This window comes from Symsagittifera roscoffensis, chromosome 10 (assembly GCF_963678635.1).
Source record: "Symsagittifera roscoffensis chromosome 10, txSymRosc1.1, whole genome shotgun sequence".
In the NCBI taxonomy this organism is placed as follows: Eukaryota; Metazoa; Xenacoelomorpha; order Acoela; family Convolutidae; genus Symsagittifera; species Symsagittifera roscoffensis.
This window is the reverse complement of record NC_087071.1, coordinates 46,109,324-46,127,305: the sequence shown is the minus strand read 5'-3', so window position 1 is coordinate 46,127,305 and position 17,982 is coordinate 46,109,324. Positions and strand designations below refer to the sequence as shown.

At 45.0% G+C, this 17,982-nt stretch overlaps 1 protein-coding gene across 1 annotated transcript; it reads left to right on the top strand.

Annotated features, from left to right (window-relative positions):
- The first annotated feature begins 14,716 nt into the window (after positions 1-14,716).
- LOC134855481 (zinc finger protein 687-like) lies at positions 14,717-17,517 on the top strand. The gene has a single exon (XM_063872015.1). The coding sequence runs from the start codon at positions 14,832-14,834 to the stop codon at positions 17,397-17,399; it is 2,568 nt and encodes an 855-aa protein (XP_063728085.1). The 5' UTR covers positions 14,717-14,831; the 3' UTR covers positions 17,400-17,517.
- The last annotated feature ends 465 nt before the right edge of the window (positions 17,518-17,982 follow it).

Below are 17,982 nucleotides of genomic sequence, written 5' to 3'. Positions count from 1 at the left end.
GGAAACGATGGGGAGTCCCAGGAGGAAGAGGATGAAGAGGAGCAAGGGGACTTTGGATCTCAAGTCAGTCTCAATAGTTCGATCCAGGAGAGTGAGGCACACGTCGGAAGAGAGACTAGAACTATGGATAAATTTGGTGTAGTGACAACGATAAGCAAAGAGGCAAACACACCAGGCCAGTCAAAAGACTTCGCGATTAGGACAAGTTCAGAGCCACAAACTGGAGAGAGTAGAACCGGAGGGCTAGGCAACGCGTTGGCGGATCCTGAAATAGATAATGATAAAACGTCAAGACAGAGAGTCAAGGCCCGGATCTCTACCAGCACGAAGCTACCTGGGACCGACAGAGTTACACCACCACATGTGACGCCACTCATGGATAACGGGGCGGCACTAGAGGAAGCCTTAAACAACATAGTGGGCAGTTTAGGAGAACAAAATGAACAGATGTCGATAAGGATGAGTGAACTGGAAAGAGCAGTTCACATTGAAAGAGAAAGTCTGCGGGAAGAAATAAACCGCAACAGACAAGAAGTTGACAGAAGCGAAAAACGCTTGAAGGAAAGAACAGACGAAAATATGACGAGGAACTTGTCGCGAATGACAAGAGAGGCGGAACAGAGGGAGTTACGCTTAAGAGCCGACATGGAGAAGTTAAGAATTCAGCAAGAGCAGTCTCTTGGGTCTCTTGACACAAAGATAGACGCGATGATGGAGAGGCGAACGCAGGCTATCATGGATAGGTTGGACGGGCTACTAAGCAGCAAGAGTGGACCAAAAGAAGGAGAGCCGAACTCGGGAGGTCCCAGCAGGGAACCGAGGGTGAACTTCAATGAACATCAAAGGAGGAAGACAAATGGATCCACTAGAGGCAGGGGCAGTTCATCAGGCTATGCCACAAGGGGTAATACAGCATGGGGCCCGAACAGTAGAGCGAGTTCAACGGGGAACAGACAAACCTCGAACGAACGACCAACGCAAAGCACACATGCGACTGGGAGAAGCGATTCTGGCAACATGGGGCATACAAGCCCGAGGAGGAGTCACATGGGCCAAGCGGGAAACGCTCATGGTGATTCGGATTGCAGGGATGCACCGCACACAGAGCCTTCGACAAGGTGTGAGGACACTCAAGCGGGACACTCAAGGGATGCTACAGCAATGGCCACAGCATTTGAACCCCTGAACAGGTCTTTGGAGACATTCCTGACGAGGTTATCTAGAACCAATGAACGCAGTGAAAAGTCCAGAAGAGTCTTTAAGAAACCAAGATGCTACAAAGACGAATCTGATGGCTGTATTGATACCTGGATAGAGGTAATGAAGCTGCATTTCGAGGAAGAAGACTTGTCTGAGAGACAGGAATGCAGCGCGCTCACCAGCAACTTAGAAGGGACAGCCCTGAACTGTGTCATGGCCAAGAAACAGTATCAACGTGACACTGCTGAAAAAATCTTCGAAATCTTATTGAACCGTTTCGGATCAGGGGTGCAGGGGCACCAGGCGATGATGCGCTTCGAGAAACGGAGGCAGCGGGAAGATGAAACTATAGACAAGTTTCTCGATGATTTGGAAATGCTGAGAAGACGCAGCCAACCGGATGAGTCAAATCGAAGGATGAACCTGGCCGTAGCCTCAAAATTCATCGATGGTGTGAAAAATGATGAACTTCGTACGATGCTAGCAACGCATTACACACCACTATCAACTAATGCGCCAACACCGGAGGAGTTGAGGCTCAAATCGAAAGAGTATCTATTGCTGAAACCTCCTTCGAGATCTGGATATTACAAGAACAATTATGGCAATTTTAACAACGGACCAGCGAACCAAGGGAGCAATTGGTACAAACCGAGGGACGATATGGACAAGAGACGCTCTTGTGCTAATTGTAGTTCAACAGACCATCATGTGTCAGCATGCCCAGCTTATAAACAAGGCATGAAAGCAATAGGCTTTAGCCTCGAGGACGAAGATGCGTCAGAGTTGGAACATGAGGATTTCATGAGAGGAGTAATTGCGAAATTCGGCCCGAGGTGTTTCTTTTGCAACTTGGAAGGTCATTTTAAATCAGACTGTCCACAATTCTGGGATGCAGTGGCAGACATCAAGCATCCAAGGCATGAAGAAGCTTTGTCAGGAGTGAAAGCAAGCAAGGCTCGACTTTTGAGCGAAGCAGAGGCACGCAGGAAGGACAAACCTCAAGAGCTGGCGGCAAAGAAAATGCAAGCAGTAACAGAAGAGGCACGTGAACCGGAACCAGCAACTGCGGCCGATGACTTCAAGATCGATTACAAGGCAGCCGCAAAGGATGCTCTAAATAGAGTACAACAGGAACTGGTGACGAAAGAGATCGAACAAAAAGTGAAACTTGAACTGGAAAATGAAAAGCTTCAGGAGCAACTGAATACCTTCGAAGCAACGGAGTTCGAGGAGACGAAAACACCAAGCAGTTTAGATATGAAACTTAAAGTGATCTCCGGTAAGAGGTTCGGCATGGCGCCGCAAGGAAAGAAGATACAGTCGATAATCTCAGTGGCTGGACACCAGGTAATAAGAAATTTGAGTGAACCATCTGAGTTCACTTTAATGCATTTGGACACATATGCAGATTATCTGAGGCAGGTGGAGCCACGCACTGAGTCGAGAGCTGTGCGAGCACTACTAACGACGGGTGGCCCTCGCATGAAGAAACTTCATGGACGCTACTTGGAGGTCTATGGGCCGTATCAAATAATGCTGAACGTGGATGGAATCAGCATCTACACCAGGACTTACATAACAACAGATGATGACCAAATGGGGCAGATCTATTTGGGTGAAGAGGAACTCAAAGTCCGCAGGATAGGCCATGACGCCATGATGGAACAAGACGCGGTACATATTGGATATGAAGCAGATGTGACAGCACACCTGCTTGACACCAACGGAACAAAAATCGGAGTCACAGGGCTTCTGGACACAGGCGCGGTGGTGAGTGTGATGCCGATAAAAACCTGGGAGAGAATGGGCTTCACGCGGGAAGATCTGATTCCTACGAATCTCCGACTAGCCGCTGCAAATCGAGGAGCTATCTACGTAGCCGGAAGAACACCGGTGACGGTCCTTCACATGGGAGGACGGAACCTTTGGATGAGCTTCCTGGTGGTAGAGAATCTGGACGATGCCGACCAATTCATCTTGGGCAGAGATTTTGTCAGGAATTTTGACGTGATGATTGACTTGAACAACGGTCTAATACGGATTAGAAACCCGGACCGAAAGTATGTTAAGAGACCAGTTAATAGGATAATAACAGATGAAAATAAGGTACCAGTTTTTTTGGATAGAAAAGTAAAGTTACAACCAGGACAAGCTGTAGTAGCGATTTTTAGAATGAGAAATTTAAATTCGTTAAGTGATAGTAAACAGGTTTGCTTAGTACCGAATCCAAATAGTCAGAGTTCGGTGATTTTAGGCCGGAGCTTCTCGGTAACGCGAAACGGACTGTGTGTCAGTGTGTTGTTGAACACACTGGACACCACGGTTTCAATCCAGCGTGGAAAGAAGCTTGGTTACGCATTGCCGATGAGGACCGACTATGAGGAGACAGAAAGCTCGAAGAAATATAGTGTGAAAGACTGTCCTTATCATGCCAATAAAGATAAAATTTTAAAGAGGATTGATGAATTAAAATCTATTCATAAATTGTTTTCAATGAAATCCGAAACGGACGACGGCTTATCAAGCTATTCGAATTTTCCGGAACGCCCCTCGTCATATGAACTAGATTCTGACAAACCGGTTTTGCCAGAAATAGAACATTTAAAAGGAAAAATAGGTGAGGGAGATTTTGAAAAATTGCGGGACCTCCTAGATCGGAACGCCGAAGTATTTTCAAAACATAAGGCGGACATCGGTTGCTGTAATTTCGTCGAACACGAAATCGAACTAGAAGAGGGCGCCGTTCCCCATAGGGAAGGCGCAAGGCGAATGACGCCACATAAATCGGAAGCGTGCCGAGCGGAAATAGAAATGTTGCTTGAATACGACATGATAGAACCCTCGAAATCACCATGGGCTTGCGGAGTAGTAATGGCGAAAAAGAAAGGGGGGCAGCTTAGATTTTGTTGCGACTTTCGTTACTTGAACGCGGTAACGATAAAAGATGCGTACCCGATACCACGAATAGACGAGAGCCTATCCAAACTTGGTGATGCAAAGTTCTTCACCACATTGGACTTGGGTTCTGCCTTCTGGCAGGTTCCTCTGCGAAAGAAGGACAGGGAGAAAACCGGATTCGCGTGCGAATTGGGGTTGTACCAGTGGAAGAGGATGCCCTTCGGCTTGTGCAATGCAACAGCAACCTTTCAAAGGCTGATGGCTCAGGCTTTGACAGGAGTGACCAAAAAGTACGGGAATCTCTTGATGTGCTACGTGGATGACGTAGTCATAGCGACACCAACCCTGGAGGATCACATTGATCGACTCGATGAGGTCTTCGGATGTATGAAAAGAGCAGGCTTGAAATGCAAACCATCGAAATGTGAAATCCTTAGGGATTCGATCAAGTACCTGGGAAGAATGGTGGACCGGCATGGTGTGAGGCCAGATCCAGAAGCAGTAGAGGCTGTGCTGACATGGAAAGCTCCTAGAACGGACACACAGCTCATGAGCTTCCTAGGGTTTGCCAATTACTACCGAGAATTCATAAAAGGATACGCGGACAAGGTGTACCCGATGCAGAAGCTGATGCGCAACAAAGGGAAAAAGTTCGAATGGAACGATGAGGCACAAGTTGCTTTCGAGAACATAAAGCGGGAACTGTGCGAAGCGCCAGTGCTGGGCATGCCTACAGAAAAGGGCATGTATGTTCTTGACACAGACGCATCGGTGGTGGCCATCTCAGGAATATTGCATCAGGAGCAAGAATGGAACGGAAGAACAGTCCTCCGTCCCATTGCATACGGCAGCAAGGTCTTGAGTGACACAGAGATGAAATATGGCGCACCGAAAGCAGAAATGTTTGCAGTAGTCACCTTCGTGGAAAAGTACCGTGCATACTTGGGGAGCGCTCCCTTCAAGTTACGCGTGGACAACAGAGCGTTATCCTGGTTGAAGACCTACTCGATGGATCAGAGTTATATTGGTAGATGGATAGTCAGATTGGATGGCTACCATATGATAATCGAACATAGGATGCGTGATAAACATCAGAATGCTGACAGTCTCAGCAAGAAAAGTGAGTTCTATGAAAGATTGGAGCAGAAGCAGGCCAATCAGGCGGAAGTAAAGGAGGAATTCTCGTTTCTGGACAAAGAAACTTATGAAGCGCTTCCCTTAACGAGATGGTTGGATAAGTCTGGACATCCGATTCCAGGGCATCCTGAGTTACCTGTAGAGAAAGCAGCTGAGATAAAGATCCTGTCCAAGGAGGATCCAGTCCCCTTAGATTTGTTGCTGCGCTCGAACCTGGTCCAGCAAGAACTCTCTCGCATGAATATAAACAGCCTCTCATTATTGGATAAAACGGTGCAAGTCACACCACAAGTAATGCGGATGCTGGGTGGATTGTTAGAAAGAGAAGTGACCAGAGATGACCCCGAGTGGACAGCAGCAGTGGCATCGCTAACAGTCAGTAAGAAAGTGAAGATCATGCCGTCCAGACAACAGCACGAAGAGAACAAGAGGGATTGTAGGACAATAGTTCAGCAACTAGTATCCTCAATACCCCAAGAGATTTTAACCAGTACTTCCTACGGACAGAAAGGACGGGAGAGCGGCAAGCAAAAGAAAACTGTCACCTTTGTAGACCGGGATAAAGAGGGTGGAGTTGTAAAACAAAATCTGCTGCAAGACTATTTGTCCGGGGAGAAGGATAAGGAGAAAAACCAGCGATCACAAGATCAACACCCGGGACAAGGAAATTTGTCCGGGGAGTCCGAGATAGACGAGAAAATTCCTGATGAGAAACAGGACCTAGAGAACAAAGTTTTGTCCGGAGAGTTCAGATGGATGCGAAGGAAATACGGACAGGATCTGGAAGAGCGTGCAGTCTCCGGCACAACACCTTCGACGGATGATAAGTCAGAAAGCTCGAGAATGAACACCTATTCAGACAGGGATTCGACCTCGGGATCAGAACTGTCAGAACTGGCGATACACACGCTACTAGTGGAAACTCGGGCGAGAAACCTGGACAGAGAGGTGTACCAGGATCCTGACAGTGATCGCTACCTAATACCAAGCGAAAGAGTCTTTGACAACGCAGCGGATGACTTAGAAACGATAGCGGTATCGAAACGTTCGATAAGCCTGTTGCCGCAGAAAGAGGTAGTCAGGACTGATCTTCAGCCGTTTCAACAAGAAACACAACCGTTGGCGAAGATTTGGTGCGTTAAGATGGAAGAAGACACACTTCAGCCCAACGAGCTGAACAGTCAGATGAGAGTCATGAAGACGTACTTGAAGGCGAGATACAGACTCTCGGACCTTCTAAGGGCGCAGAGAAATGATCGCATGACAAGCAACCTAAAAAGGTGGATAGAAAACGGTGCACCTGACAAAGGTGACCTGGAACAAGACAGCTATAGGATCCTAAGACAATACTTCATGCAGAAGGAGAGGAGATTATATCTGAACAAGGACGGGATCGTGGCTTGCAGGAGAAGAGAAGAAGACAAGGTCTTATACAAATATAACGCGATAGTGTTGCCGCAACTCTATCAGACAGAACTATTATTCAGGTCGCATGATCAGATGGGCCATCAAGGGATCGACAAAGTGTATCAGAGGATCCTGAAGCGCTTTGAGTGGCCTGGGATGAAAAAGGCATGCGAGAAATGGGTGACAGCATGTCTGTCATGCCAACAGGTCAAGGATCCTAGGAAGTTGCGATTTCCTTTACAATCAATTGAGTCGTCTGAATTCAACGAGGTGGTGCAGATAGATCACCAGAAGATATGCATGACAGACAGCGGTTACAACCAAGTCTTGGTCATGATAGATCACTTCACGAAGTATGCAGAGGCCGTGCCCTGCATAACTGCCTCGGCGGAAGAGACATGCGACCACCTGATCAATACGTGGATAGCAAGACACGGATGTCCAATGACGTTTCAATCGGACAATGGAACGGCTTTCGTAGGCGAGCTTACGAAAGAGCTTATGAGACGGTCACAGGTCGCTCAGGCTCACTCCACGACATACCACCCTCAGACGAATGGCTTAGTGGAAAGACAGAATAGGACGTTAGTGTCGATGCTGAGAGTATATTGTTCCAGGTACATGACCGATTGGGACAGATACCTTCCACAGGTGATGGGAGCTTATAATAGCACGCAACACTCCACCACTGGAGTCAGTCCACACATGATGCTGACGGGACACGAGAAGTCTTTACCCTTGACATTCTTCTACCCAGAGTATGAGGGAAAGAAAACATCCCCACAGGTCTACGTGAGGGACGTGATCAGACGCCAACAGGAGTTGAACGACTTGTGTAGACGAAACACTCAGCAGGCACAGGCAAGGCAGAGGAAAAGATTCGACAAGAAAGCAGCTGGTGCAAAGGCTTACTCGGTGGGAGACTACGTATGGGTATTTCAGAACGTTATACCACCGAAAGGGACAAAAAAGCTTCTGAAGAAGTGGAGGGGACCCTTCATGATTACAGAGGTGCACCAAGAGGGACGCTTTTATAGACTGAGTACTGGCCGAGCCGCCCACTACGAGAACATCAAGCCACACAATCCATCGACAGAAGACTGGTGTATACCTGCAGACATGGAAGGAGGGGATTATCTAATGATGGATCCTGCTTGTGAGGTCAATGAAAAAGGCACCAGGGAGAAGAACGATGGAAACGAAGTCGTAGAGGAAGGTACGGATACACCATTGGACCTGGATCCAAACGAACAGATCGAAGCGGACGATGAAACCTTGCCCTACGCAGAGGAAGATTGGCAGGATTCCGAACAGACAGAGGTTCCCAAGAACATGGAACCAGATCTTCCGTTCACGATGCAGACTCGTCAGAAAGACGGGACGAGACTAAGAAAGAAATACAATCCTTACGGTGACGACTTTGTAGTGGATAGGATAGATCTAAAGAAAATAGTGGAGGAAGTAGTGGGTTTAGAAGAAATAACAGTGTCACAGGACATTGACATAGTCGATGATCACAACGACGAGTGGGTTGACGACTGGTCGAAACCCGAGGTGGAGTTCGACGATGAGCAACAGCAGTCAAATGAACAAGACCTGACGAACCTGCGCGTCTTAGAGTGGCTGAACGAAATGACATCAGACCCTGAAAAGACCAGCGTTACGATTCAAGACGTAGATCGCGAAAGCGCGAAATACATTAAGACCGAACGAGATGATCCTTCCTGGGCTGCCCAGGAAGGACAACTTCTCATTCCAGCTTCTAATCTTGACTTAATACCCGGTATGCGATCGACGGGGACGCCGATGGATATTTTTGTCCGGGGAGTGGGGGTAGGACTTACCCACACTGAAAACTTGATAATAAAAAAATTGAGAATAGCAAGAGAAACAGGAAACTTAGAAGCAGAAACAGGTGAAGAACCTAAGAAACCTGACATAGGCAGGGTAGTTGAGTCATATTTTAATTTACCAAATGAATATTCGAGTAACATAATACTAACAGACAGTGATTTCATACTCACAAACAGAACATGTGCGGTAGCTATCACCGCAGACATGAGTTTTAGGACGGCGCTAGCGGCAGATTTTAAGAGGGAATATAAAAACGTGGAATTCCTTTGGAAGCAAAGACCAGGGATAGGGGGCGTAGCAGCCTTACCCCCGGCGGTGTCGCAGATACCGGGAAAGTACTTGTGCTTCTTGGTAACGAGGGCGACGGAGAAGCAGCACGTGGACCCAGAAAACCTAGTCTTGTCTTTGACGAGGCTGAGGGACTTCCTTGTGGAAATGGACGTGAAGGAGCTCTCGCTTCCAGTGTACGATCCAAATAGAGGAAGACTGCATCCTCGGGAATTGTACGCGCCTGTACACGTGATATTCTCTGATACGAACATACAAGTATATCTACATAAGAAATATTACTTAAGTATAGGCTGAGTGATGTGCGAGAGGGTGTTAGGCCAAAGACTAAGTTGTGTGTAATATGTGAGAGGTGCGTTATGTTATGTTATGTGTTAGGTTATTAAGATCATGGGTAAGTAGGGGTTAGTGACCATGAACAACTAAATGACGATCTTGGGAATAGATCCAAAGTTTGGACTGTCCAATCTTAGGTCGAATTCCAAAATTTTAGAAACCAATTGATTTTAATAAATTTTAGGATAAATATCTTTTTATCTGAACTGTCTTTAAGCAAATTTTAACGATGTATGTTAAGGTGAAATTGACAGGTGTGACATTCGTGATTTCTTTTCTAGATCATTTAATTGCTCACTTGAGTCAAAACTTGAAATCGAAATCAAATCAGACTTGGAAAGAACAGTATGGACAATTTCAACCTGGATGAATTGAAGGACCAGGAGAGGAACGATGCGATCGAAAATGGTGATTGATAAAATCAATGTGATGAAAATGAAGTTAGGCAGCAGAGTGATGCCGAGGAGGATTGGAAAGACGAAAGTGGATTCGGAAATATCGATGAAAGCTGGTAACTCAGCGAAAAGAAAACGAGTTGAGGAAGTCATGGACTTGGGGCAAGGTGATTACCAATTGTCTGGCACAGATAGAATATTAACTGATATAGCGATGGTGCCACCCATTCTCATGGCGGGGTTAAAGTCAACCGGTTATAAATCCAAAAGGAGTGACCGCACTCTGACTGGAGCGACTTTAGAAATGGAAATACTCAGTCAATGTGGAGAGAGTAAAATGAGGGACTTCAAGCCATCTCCAATGAATCATGGAAAGGGAAGTGTTGCAGGACAACTAACACCAGTGGAATACAACAGATTGACAGTGTCTGAGACAGTGTCGATAGATGAACCCACCGGTGGATACATGGAGATGTTGGAATACCGAAACTCGGCTAGAGGGCATGTAATGGCCCTGGAAGAGGAAAAAGCCATGGAGGGTTATCTGGAAACAATGTTGCAAGGCACCACCCTCAAGCAGAAGGCGTACGGAACTTTGGCGTCGTCTGACGTACAGGCGGAGACGATCGAGCAGTTGGTGAGCCTTCCATGGAAAGCAGTAGTATTGAGGTATTTCGAAGAGGAAATGAGGACTACGCCAAGAATACATGCTCTCGTGGCAGTACCTTACGTAAGGACAGAATTACAACTCAGGCTCGCCTGGTGCATGATGGGACTGACTAGCGAAGAATATGATTCGGGAGAAAGGAAGAGATCAAAGGAGGAAAAAGTTTTCCTTATGACGAATCTGAGGGATCTGATAGTCCAGGAGGGAGCAGCAGTAGCGTGTGCAAAGCGGAGAGACGCTCTCTGTTTCATTCGATTCCTGATAGAGCAGATTTCAGTACCTGCATTAAGCACTTGTGTTAAAATGTTGAAGGAAGGCGATGAGCGAACGAAAGCCATGTTCTTACTAGCAATGCTGGATATGCAGCAAAGTAAACCGATGAGGGTGAACATGAAAGAACCTGAAGAACTGGAACCCATGAAAAAGATAGACGAGATCAGGAGATTTTCAAACAAGGAGTTGAGGCTCACTAAAGAATCTATGGGAGCATTGCCAAAATCCAGTGAATACTGTGGACCGATCAAGAAGAAGTCCTATAGCTATGTGTCCGGGATTATAGGGATAGCATACAATCCTTTCCTGAGTGAAGACATACGTGATTGCTTCTTTGATTATGAGCAGGCGGTGTTACTAAGATTCTGGACGTCCAGAATTGTGACGACTAAGAGCGTTAGCAATCCACAGGCCAAATTGGGATTGGTCTTGGAAGAAGAGGTGACTGCACCTTCAGTACCAAAATCTGACAAGAGAGTGGAATTTGGGTTGGGATTCTCAGATGAATTACTGAGAACGAGCTTGATGGCAGTGTGGGAATTGATGAAGCCATCGTGGTGTCCTAGTCCCAACGCTGACTCAATATTACGGGCGACACAGGACGTACAGAGGGAACTGAATGTGGACTGTAACCTGCGTGACCTCAACATCATATATAATGTGATGATAACAGCCTCTAAGAGCAACGGAGAAGATAGAGTGGAGTTGCCTGGCTGGGGACCAGAAGACTGGGTCAAACCTGGTAGCTGTCTGGCGGAAGTCTGTGGACTAGAGGGTCACGTTTGTGGAAGTCTAGACTGTGTGAAAACCCTGGAGAAACAACACAAGCAGTTGACGGTATTGTTTGGAAATGTAGTGATGAAAGCAAGAACGGAAACGGAACTGATAGCAGATTGCCATGGAGGAACCGATGTGAATCTAGTGACAGCACTAGGATTCTACAGCATGTTTGGTTCTTTAGAGTCACTATTGAATCTAGAACAGAAACATGAGATGGTCACAGCCATCAGCGTAGAAGTATTCCCAGGAGTTCTGCAGACTGAGCAGAAGTATATAGGAAAATGGAGGGAAGCAATCGAAACGGAGATGAACATCAGACACAGCGAAACTTATTGTAGACCATCAGGAGCACGATATTTGGTGGGTTCAACGTTGGCTCCAATGTGCAAGAGCAGATACCCTGTACATTTCGTGGCTGTGGACGTGAAGAGCACAAGAACGATCGTGGATCAAGCTTTCTCAGTGCCAAAGTGCGTGAGATTGGCGAGAATGTCTGAAAAGTCTTACGAGTTACTATGTAAGATGTTCTCAGCAGTCCCAGAAAGAACCAAAGAGGAGTTGGAGTCAATACTAGGAAAGAAGTTCATGGGATATACGAGCGGGAACTTCAGTGACTTCGAAAAACAGAAACAGAGAGGATCAACTGTCTCAGATTACAATGCAGTAGATGAGAATGATGAAATCCACCGAGTGATGATGGAAGTGGAACCATTGCTGGAAGCTTCGGGAAAACGTAATTGGAGGAGCATCATGTTGACACATGACGAGTTTCCTTGCCACTGCTTGCTGCAGACCTGGTGGTATCCCAAGCGTAGTAATCTGGTGTTGATCTGGGACTCTGGAGAGCTGCTCTCCATGGGTTTACCAGATTCATCACAGCCCATAACAATAGTGATAGTGGGAGTTATGATGGCGATACGATGGCTGGAAGCTCATGTGAGAGAAAATAATGGACAGGAAGCACCGACGAGAGAACAATTGCAGAAATTAGATTGTCTAAAAGATTTAGATCTTTTTGAGACAATGTGCAAAGTTCTAAACATTCCGATGGAAGTGAAGAAGATATGGGCAAGAAAACGATTGATGCCATGGTTCAGAGCTAACATGACTGCATGGTTGTACGAATATGCGAAAAAGCATATGTCGAAGCATGGCAGAGTGTACAGTGAATATCAGCTGGACATTGGGGCAGGAGCTTTCAAGCGAGCTTTCGTGACCCATCGGAATGCAGTGACCACCGCTGTGAAAAGAATTTCCAGGACGAGCGAGCGTAGTGGAAATGAGAAGGCAGAGATGCTGAAAGAAGATTTGGAGAGAAACGTGACGTTGTGTCTCCACAACAGCTTCTGTAGAAACAGAGAATCAAACGTGGATCCCCTACCTTGCTGTAAACAGAGGGTGGAAGAGCAGAAGTGTTGGAGGACGGCTTCCAACAGCGTCAGGATAGTCAATGACGTGCTACAAGACACGGAGACCGAGAGTGCAGAGTCAGCGTCACAGGAGGAGGAAATGGAGCATTGATGAATGGTCGAGAAAACAAGAGGCAACAAGAAAGAAAATTAGAAGAATTTAGAAGTTTTAGAACTTCTAAACGACGAAAAAAGAAGAGAACAAAGGGATAATGAAGAAAAGTTAAAACTCAAAATTGTTTTATGTGTGTGAAAAACTCAAATGAGAAACCAAGCAACCAAGTTGTAATTGAAAACTGAAACATTTAAGTTGAGTTTGGAAATTGTTGCATTTATAAATTTGCATTTTGGTTTTAGTTGAAGTGGCTTTAGAGACACTCACTTATTATTTATTTAGAAAGGCTTGAGGGAAGAGTATATTTAAATATTCCAGCCTGCATGATTGTTTTTTAATCACTTAGGAAGACTGATCACTTTGTGGTGACATGAAAAACTTGAGTAACTTCTTGAGGAGGGAGGTTGTTGCATTGTTCTTTCTAACCACAAAGTTCCTTAGTTTTAATATTCAGGACAATAAACAAGCAAGATTTCCGAAGGGAAGGAGCATAGTAGGATAATTTTAGCTTGTTGGTTGGCAGGACTGTCCTGCAAGCCAACAACTTTTAAATCTAGGAGAAAAAGTTTCAATCGGGATATTGACACTGGAAGTCAGAAAATATGTTTTATCTTAAGTCATATCCTCAATGTGCAGATTAATGAAAGAATTTGAAGGCTATAGTGATGTAGGATGATGCCATTTATATTCTGCAGTGAGTCGATGTGACGTAGGTAAAAGTAATTTCGTGCATTTTGTAAATTCTGTTCGATGACACTGTAACCACTTAGAACATTGCGCGATTCAATGAGGACATTGACCGGACTGTCCGGGGAGTATGTGACATTCGACCAGAATGGCCAAAATGCAGTCTCTGCAGAATTCGGTATTTTAGCAGCAAGCCTTCCGAATTGGTGATTTAGAACGGATAAGGACGTTATTTGAACGATTAGCCAAACGGTGAAGGCTAGAAGATTCTGGAATTCTAATTTTTAAAAATTCGAATTATGACGTCATATTTCTGAGAAACGTCAGAAACGGCCATTTTTAGCTAAAAGAGCAAGAAAAAAACAGAACAACTTTTATCTGCGATTACGAACAGTACGAAGTCGAGACTAAAAAACTACAACGAACTACCGAACAGCAGAGGACGTTCCGAGTTGCAACTATTGTGCTGTTACAATAGTTGCAAGGCCGTTGCGAGCAACGGTGAAGGGTAAAACCCAGCCTTCCGAGTTATTGTGAACTGGATATTAAGAAGCTTGATTCACCGGATTCAAGAATCCGGAAGGGTCTCGGGACGTGGACTTTTATGAACTTATATTGAATTTTAGCATCCGTCATGTCCTGACTTGAATTTAATTAAGATCTTAATTCGTTTTGACAAGAATGAGGAGCTAGAAGTAGGGGGGAAAGGGTTGATCCATCTTCGATGGAGATGATGATTTTTATCTACTGAACAAAAACAATAGTAATATAATAAGTAGTAGCCCTGTTTTTAGGAGTGACCTCGTGGTCTGGGGATACTGAGACCCAGCCATGAGCTCACTATTTTTGCATGTAATTCAGTTAATTTGAGCGTTCTGGTCGAAGCCGGAGAACAGTAACGTTTTTGTCAGCCTGATGTAAGAAAGACCACCGAAAAGTACTGGCTTGGTAGAGACGGTGAAAAACATGCAAAGCTCTGTTTAGACGCTAGCCAGTCGTCTTAAGACTTAGTTTTGTTATCCGTCGATATGTATCTTCCGGGCGAATGTTACATTTGCATGTAATTTAGTTAATTTGAGCGTTCTGGTCGAAGCCGGAGAACAGTAGCGTTTTTGTCAGCCTGATGTAAGAGAGACCACCGAAAAGTACTGGCTTGGTAGAGACGGTGAAAAACATGCAAAGCTCTGTTTAGACGCTAGCCAGTCGTCTTAAGACTTAGTTTTGTTATCCGTCGATATGTATCTTCCGGGCGAATGTTACAATTAAATCAGCAAAGTCTAACATTCAATACAGTGAAACCAAGTGAAGAACACTGTAGGAAAGTGAAGAACACTGTAGGGAACACATTAAGTCTTTTGAGGAGAACTTCTTTTAAGAACGTTATGAGTGACAACTCGGGAGCTTCTCCTGGTGGAAAACAGTCGGGCTCTAATTTAAACGAAAAGAATTCTTTGGCCGCAGTGCTTTCGAAACTACAGCAAATAAAAACACAGGGAAGCTTGAGTTCTCCCTCAACTTCTAAAGGTTATAATGATAATGAAAATGCATCAGGAGCTATTCCGCTGCCTGGACACCCGGTCAGTCAAAAAATCTCAAGTTCACCAGACAAGTCTCTCTACAAGCTTACTTTTGCCGGATCATCTACTGATTTTGGCCTGTATGTGAACATACCAAATTCTTACAACCCTACACTTCTCCCAGATGCACCAATATCGGCCATTGCAGGCTCTAATGACCGACTGGCAATCATTTGTCGTATTTGTCGAATGGGATTTAGTCGAACTGAAGAACGTGAGAAGCATCTGGGGCGAAAATCGATTAAAATTTCTTGTGGTTGCTCCGATACCTGTGCAAAAAAAGAAACCGTGTATTTCAATAAGTGCACCTTTTATCTCCATTTGATGAGCGAGAAGGTAAAGTCGTCAATATCACACCCGCTCGAACTCTCAAAAGCAAAAGTAAGCAAGCTTGAACCTGAAGATTATCCCATCGTTTCCCAAGAATGGTTCCATGCCCTTGAAAAGGGAGCGCCTTCAACCGAGTCGTTGATTCGAGAGAAAATCAAAAAGATTATGAAAGCTAATGAGATCTGGACCGAAAACCTGCCGAAGGACTTCTGTCCTGTGTGTGAAGCAAAAGTCTCCAGCGTCGCCGATCATTTGCAAGCTTTTGTTCCTTTAGAAGAGCAAAACTGTTCTTTGTGTTCTAAGACGAGCCTCATCAATCCATGTGCATTTACCAGTCACCAATCGTTGCACGTCAACCCTTCTTGCCGGGTTTGTCCTGAGTGCGGCTTTTTTGTTGAGCGAATTGAAGATTTCAATAAGCATCTGAAGGGTTGCCATCATTTCAACAAGATATCTGGCTTCCGTTGCATTAATTGTCAGCTGAATTTCACTAAAATTTCAGTCATGGTTGACCATGTAGCCAAAAAGCATTCAGAATTCTTCCTTAAGTGCTCAATTTGCACTTTGGCTTTCAAGAGCGAATCTTCTGTCATAGCGCATTATGCGAATGCCCACTCTACAAAAGTAACTGCTGATTATGCAAAAGAGCTGCAGCATCTATTCAAATGTTTGATCTGCGAAGAGTTGACTATTGGAGATGATGCAATTAAAGAGCATGTGAGTGCACAGCATGTGAATCTGTCCCGTGTCCGCAGGTTTTTCTATTTTCGGTGTCCATCTTGTGCGAAAGTTTATGAGTCGAAAGCTGAACTGGTGAGTCACTTAGCAGCCTCTGACGACCCAGGACACAATTCTTGGAAGAGTAACGAGTCCATATGCGATGTTTGCCATGAAACGTTTCCAAAACATATAGATATGGTTGCGCACAGACTAGCAAACCACGAGGAAGCTCTACAAAAATTTACACCAGCTGTTCCAATGCAGCATGACTCGTTTTCGGGAATGAGCGACAAGAACAGTTCGGGTAGCCGGGGATCCGAGCAGCAGTCATCGGGAGGTGGGCTTCGAATTTTGATCTGTCCTCACCCCAACTGCTCGACTTCTGGAAATCAGTATCTCCATGCGTTCCAGTTAGAGCTGCATACTGCAGTGAACCACGCGCCTCGGCCGTGTCAATTTTGTGAATCTGTATTTCACGGTAACTCTGCTTTCGAAAAGCACCTATTGATTGATCATGGAAAAGGAAATGTTGCAGACGCTTTCGAGTGCATTTTCTGTCAGAGTAAGTTTGACAACAGTGTCACAAGAAATCACCACGTAACTTTGTTCCACGGGTGGGGACAAAACGTCGGAGGTGGTGTGACGAGCAGCTCATCTTCAGGCAGTTCAAACTTGTCAGGTAGCAACTCAGTCAGCAAGCTTGAATGCAAAGTCTGTGCTCTTTCATTCGATAAATTTTCAACATGTAAAGACCATTTCTCGCTGGTGCACCCGTCTGGATTCAACTTTGTTTGTGTGAATTGTTCTGCTCCGAGTGAATCAGACTCTCTTGCTAGTGGACACGGGAGTTTTCTAACGTTTGACTCTTTGGCGGAATTTAAAGAGCACCAAACGAAGGAACATAGATTCGATCTACCGAAGCCGGCCAAAATTGGGAGATTTATGACTACAGGTGAGGAGCAAACAACTGCTGCTTCGACTGCATTTGCGTGTATTAGAGGGGACTTCTCGACTACAGACAGAGCTGAGTTTGTGTGGCATATTCAACAACATGCCGATAAGGCACAGCCATGGCAGTGTTGTGAGTGTGGGTTCAACATGGGGCAGGAAGCGGGTCTGAAAAGTCACTTGGCAACCCAACATAACGTGAAGAACTACGATGAGTACAAAAATGCAGTGATGAAAAAACCGGGAGGCTCTGAGAAGTGTGCAAAGCAAAGTCGAACTTCGCTGACCGCAGCCAACCCACTTGTGTGCAATGTCTGTTTCCGCAAATTCGATCAGTTTGTAGACTACAAAGCACACCGTGATTCAGCACACTGAATTGGATTTGTCAAAAACTGCTTTTCTTTGCCAAATAACTGACTAGTTGTCTTCAAACTTGAAATTTTCATCTGTTAAATGCTTGATCATTCATTTCAATTGATTTCGTTTTGTTTGAGTTCTTTAAAGACCTCCTTATCGAAGAAAAAACTCTAAACTGCAAAAGTGTCCTATAGATAATGAGTCGAAAGCTGAACTGGTCAGTCACTTATCAGCCTTTGACGACCCAGGGCACAATTGTTGGAAGAGTAAGGAGTCTATATGCGATGTTTGCCATGATACATTTCCTAAACATATAGATATGGTTTCGCACAGATGAGGTTCATAGGTTTTTTTTTGCAAGACCCGTCTTTTTTTTGGATGTGTGGTCAGAAACTATTTACTTTTTTGAAATTCAAACCGGATATTGTTATTTGTTTTTACACTTGCGAGAGCAAACGTCTTGTTCTCGGAAACTAGTTTTTTTTCTTCTAAATAACTTTTCTTACTTATCTTACTTGCTTTTCTTAAAAACTTCTAGGTTCGTTTGTCCCACTTGGCCTTGAGGTAACGTGGTCGCCTTTGCACTCTATGGTCTGGGGCT

What these genes read in the sequence shown, in the direction of transcription:
- LOC134855481 (XM_063872015.1), top strand. Translation starts at nt 14,832, where the DNA reads ATGAGTGACAACTCGGGAGCTTCTCCTGGTGGAAAACAGTCGGGCTCT.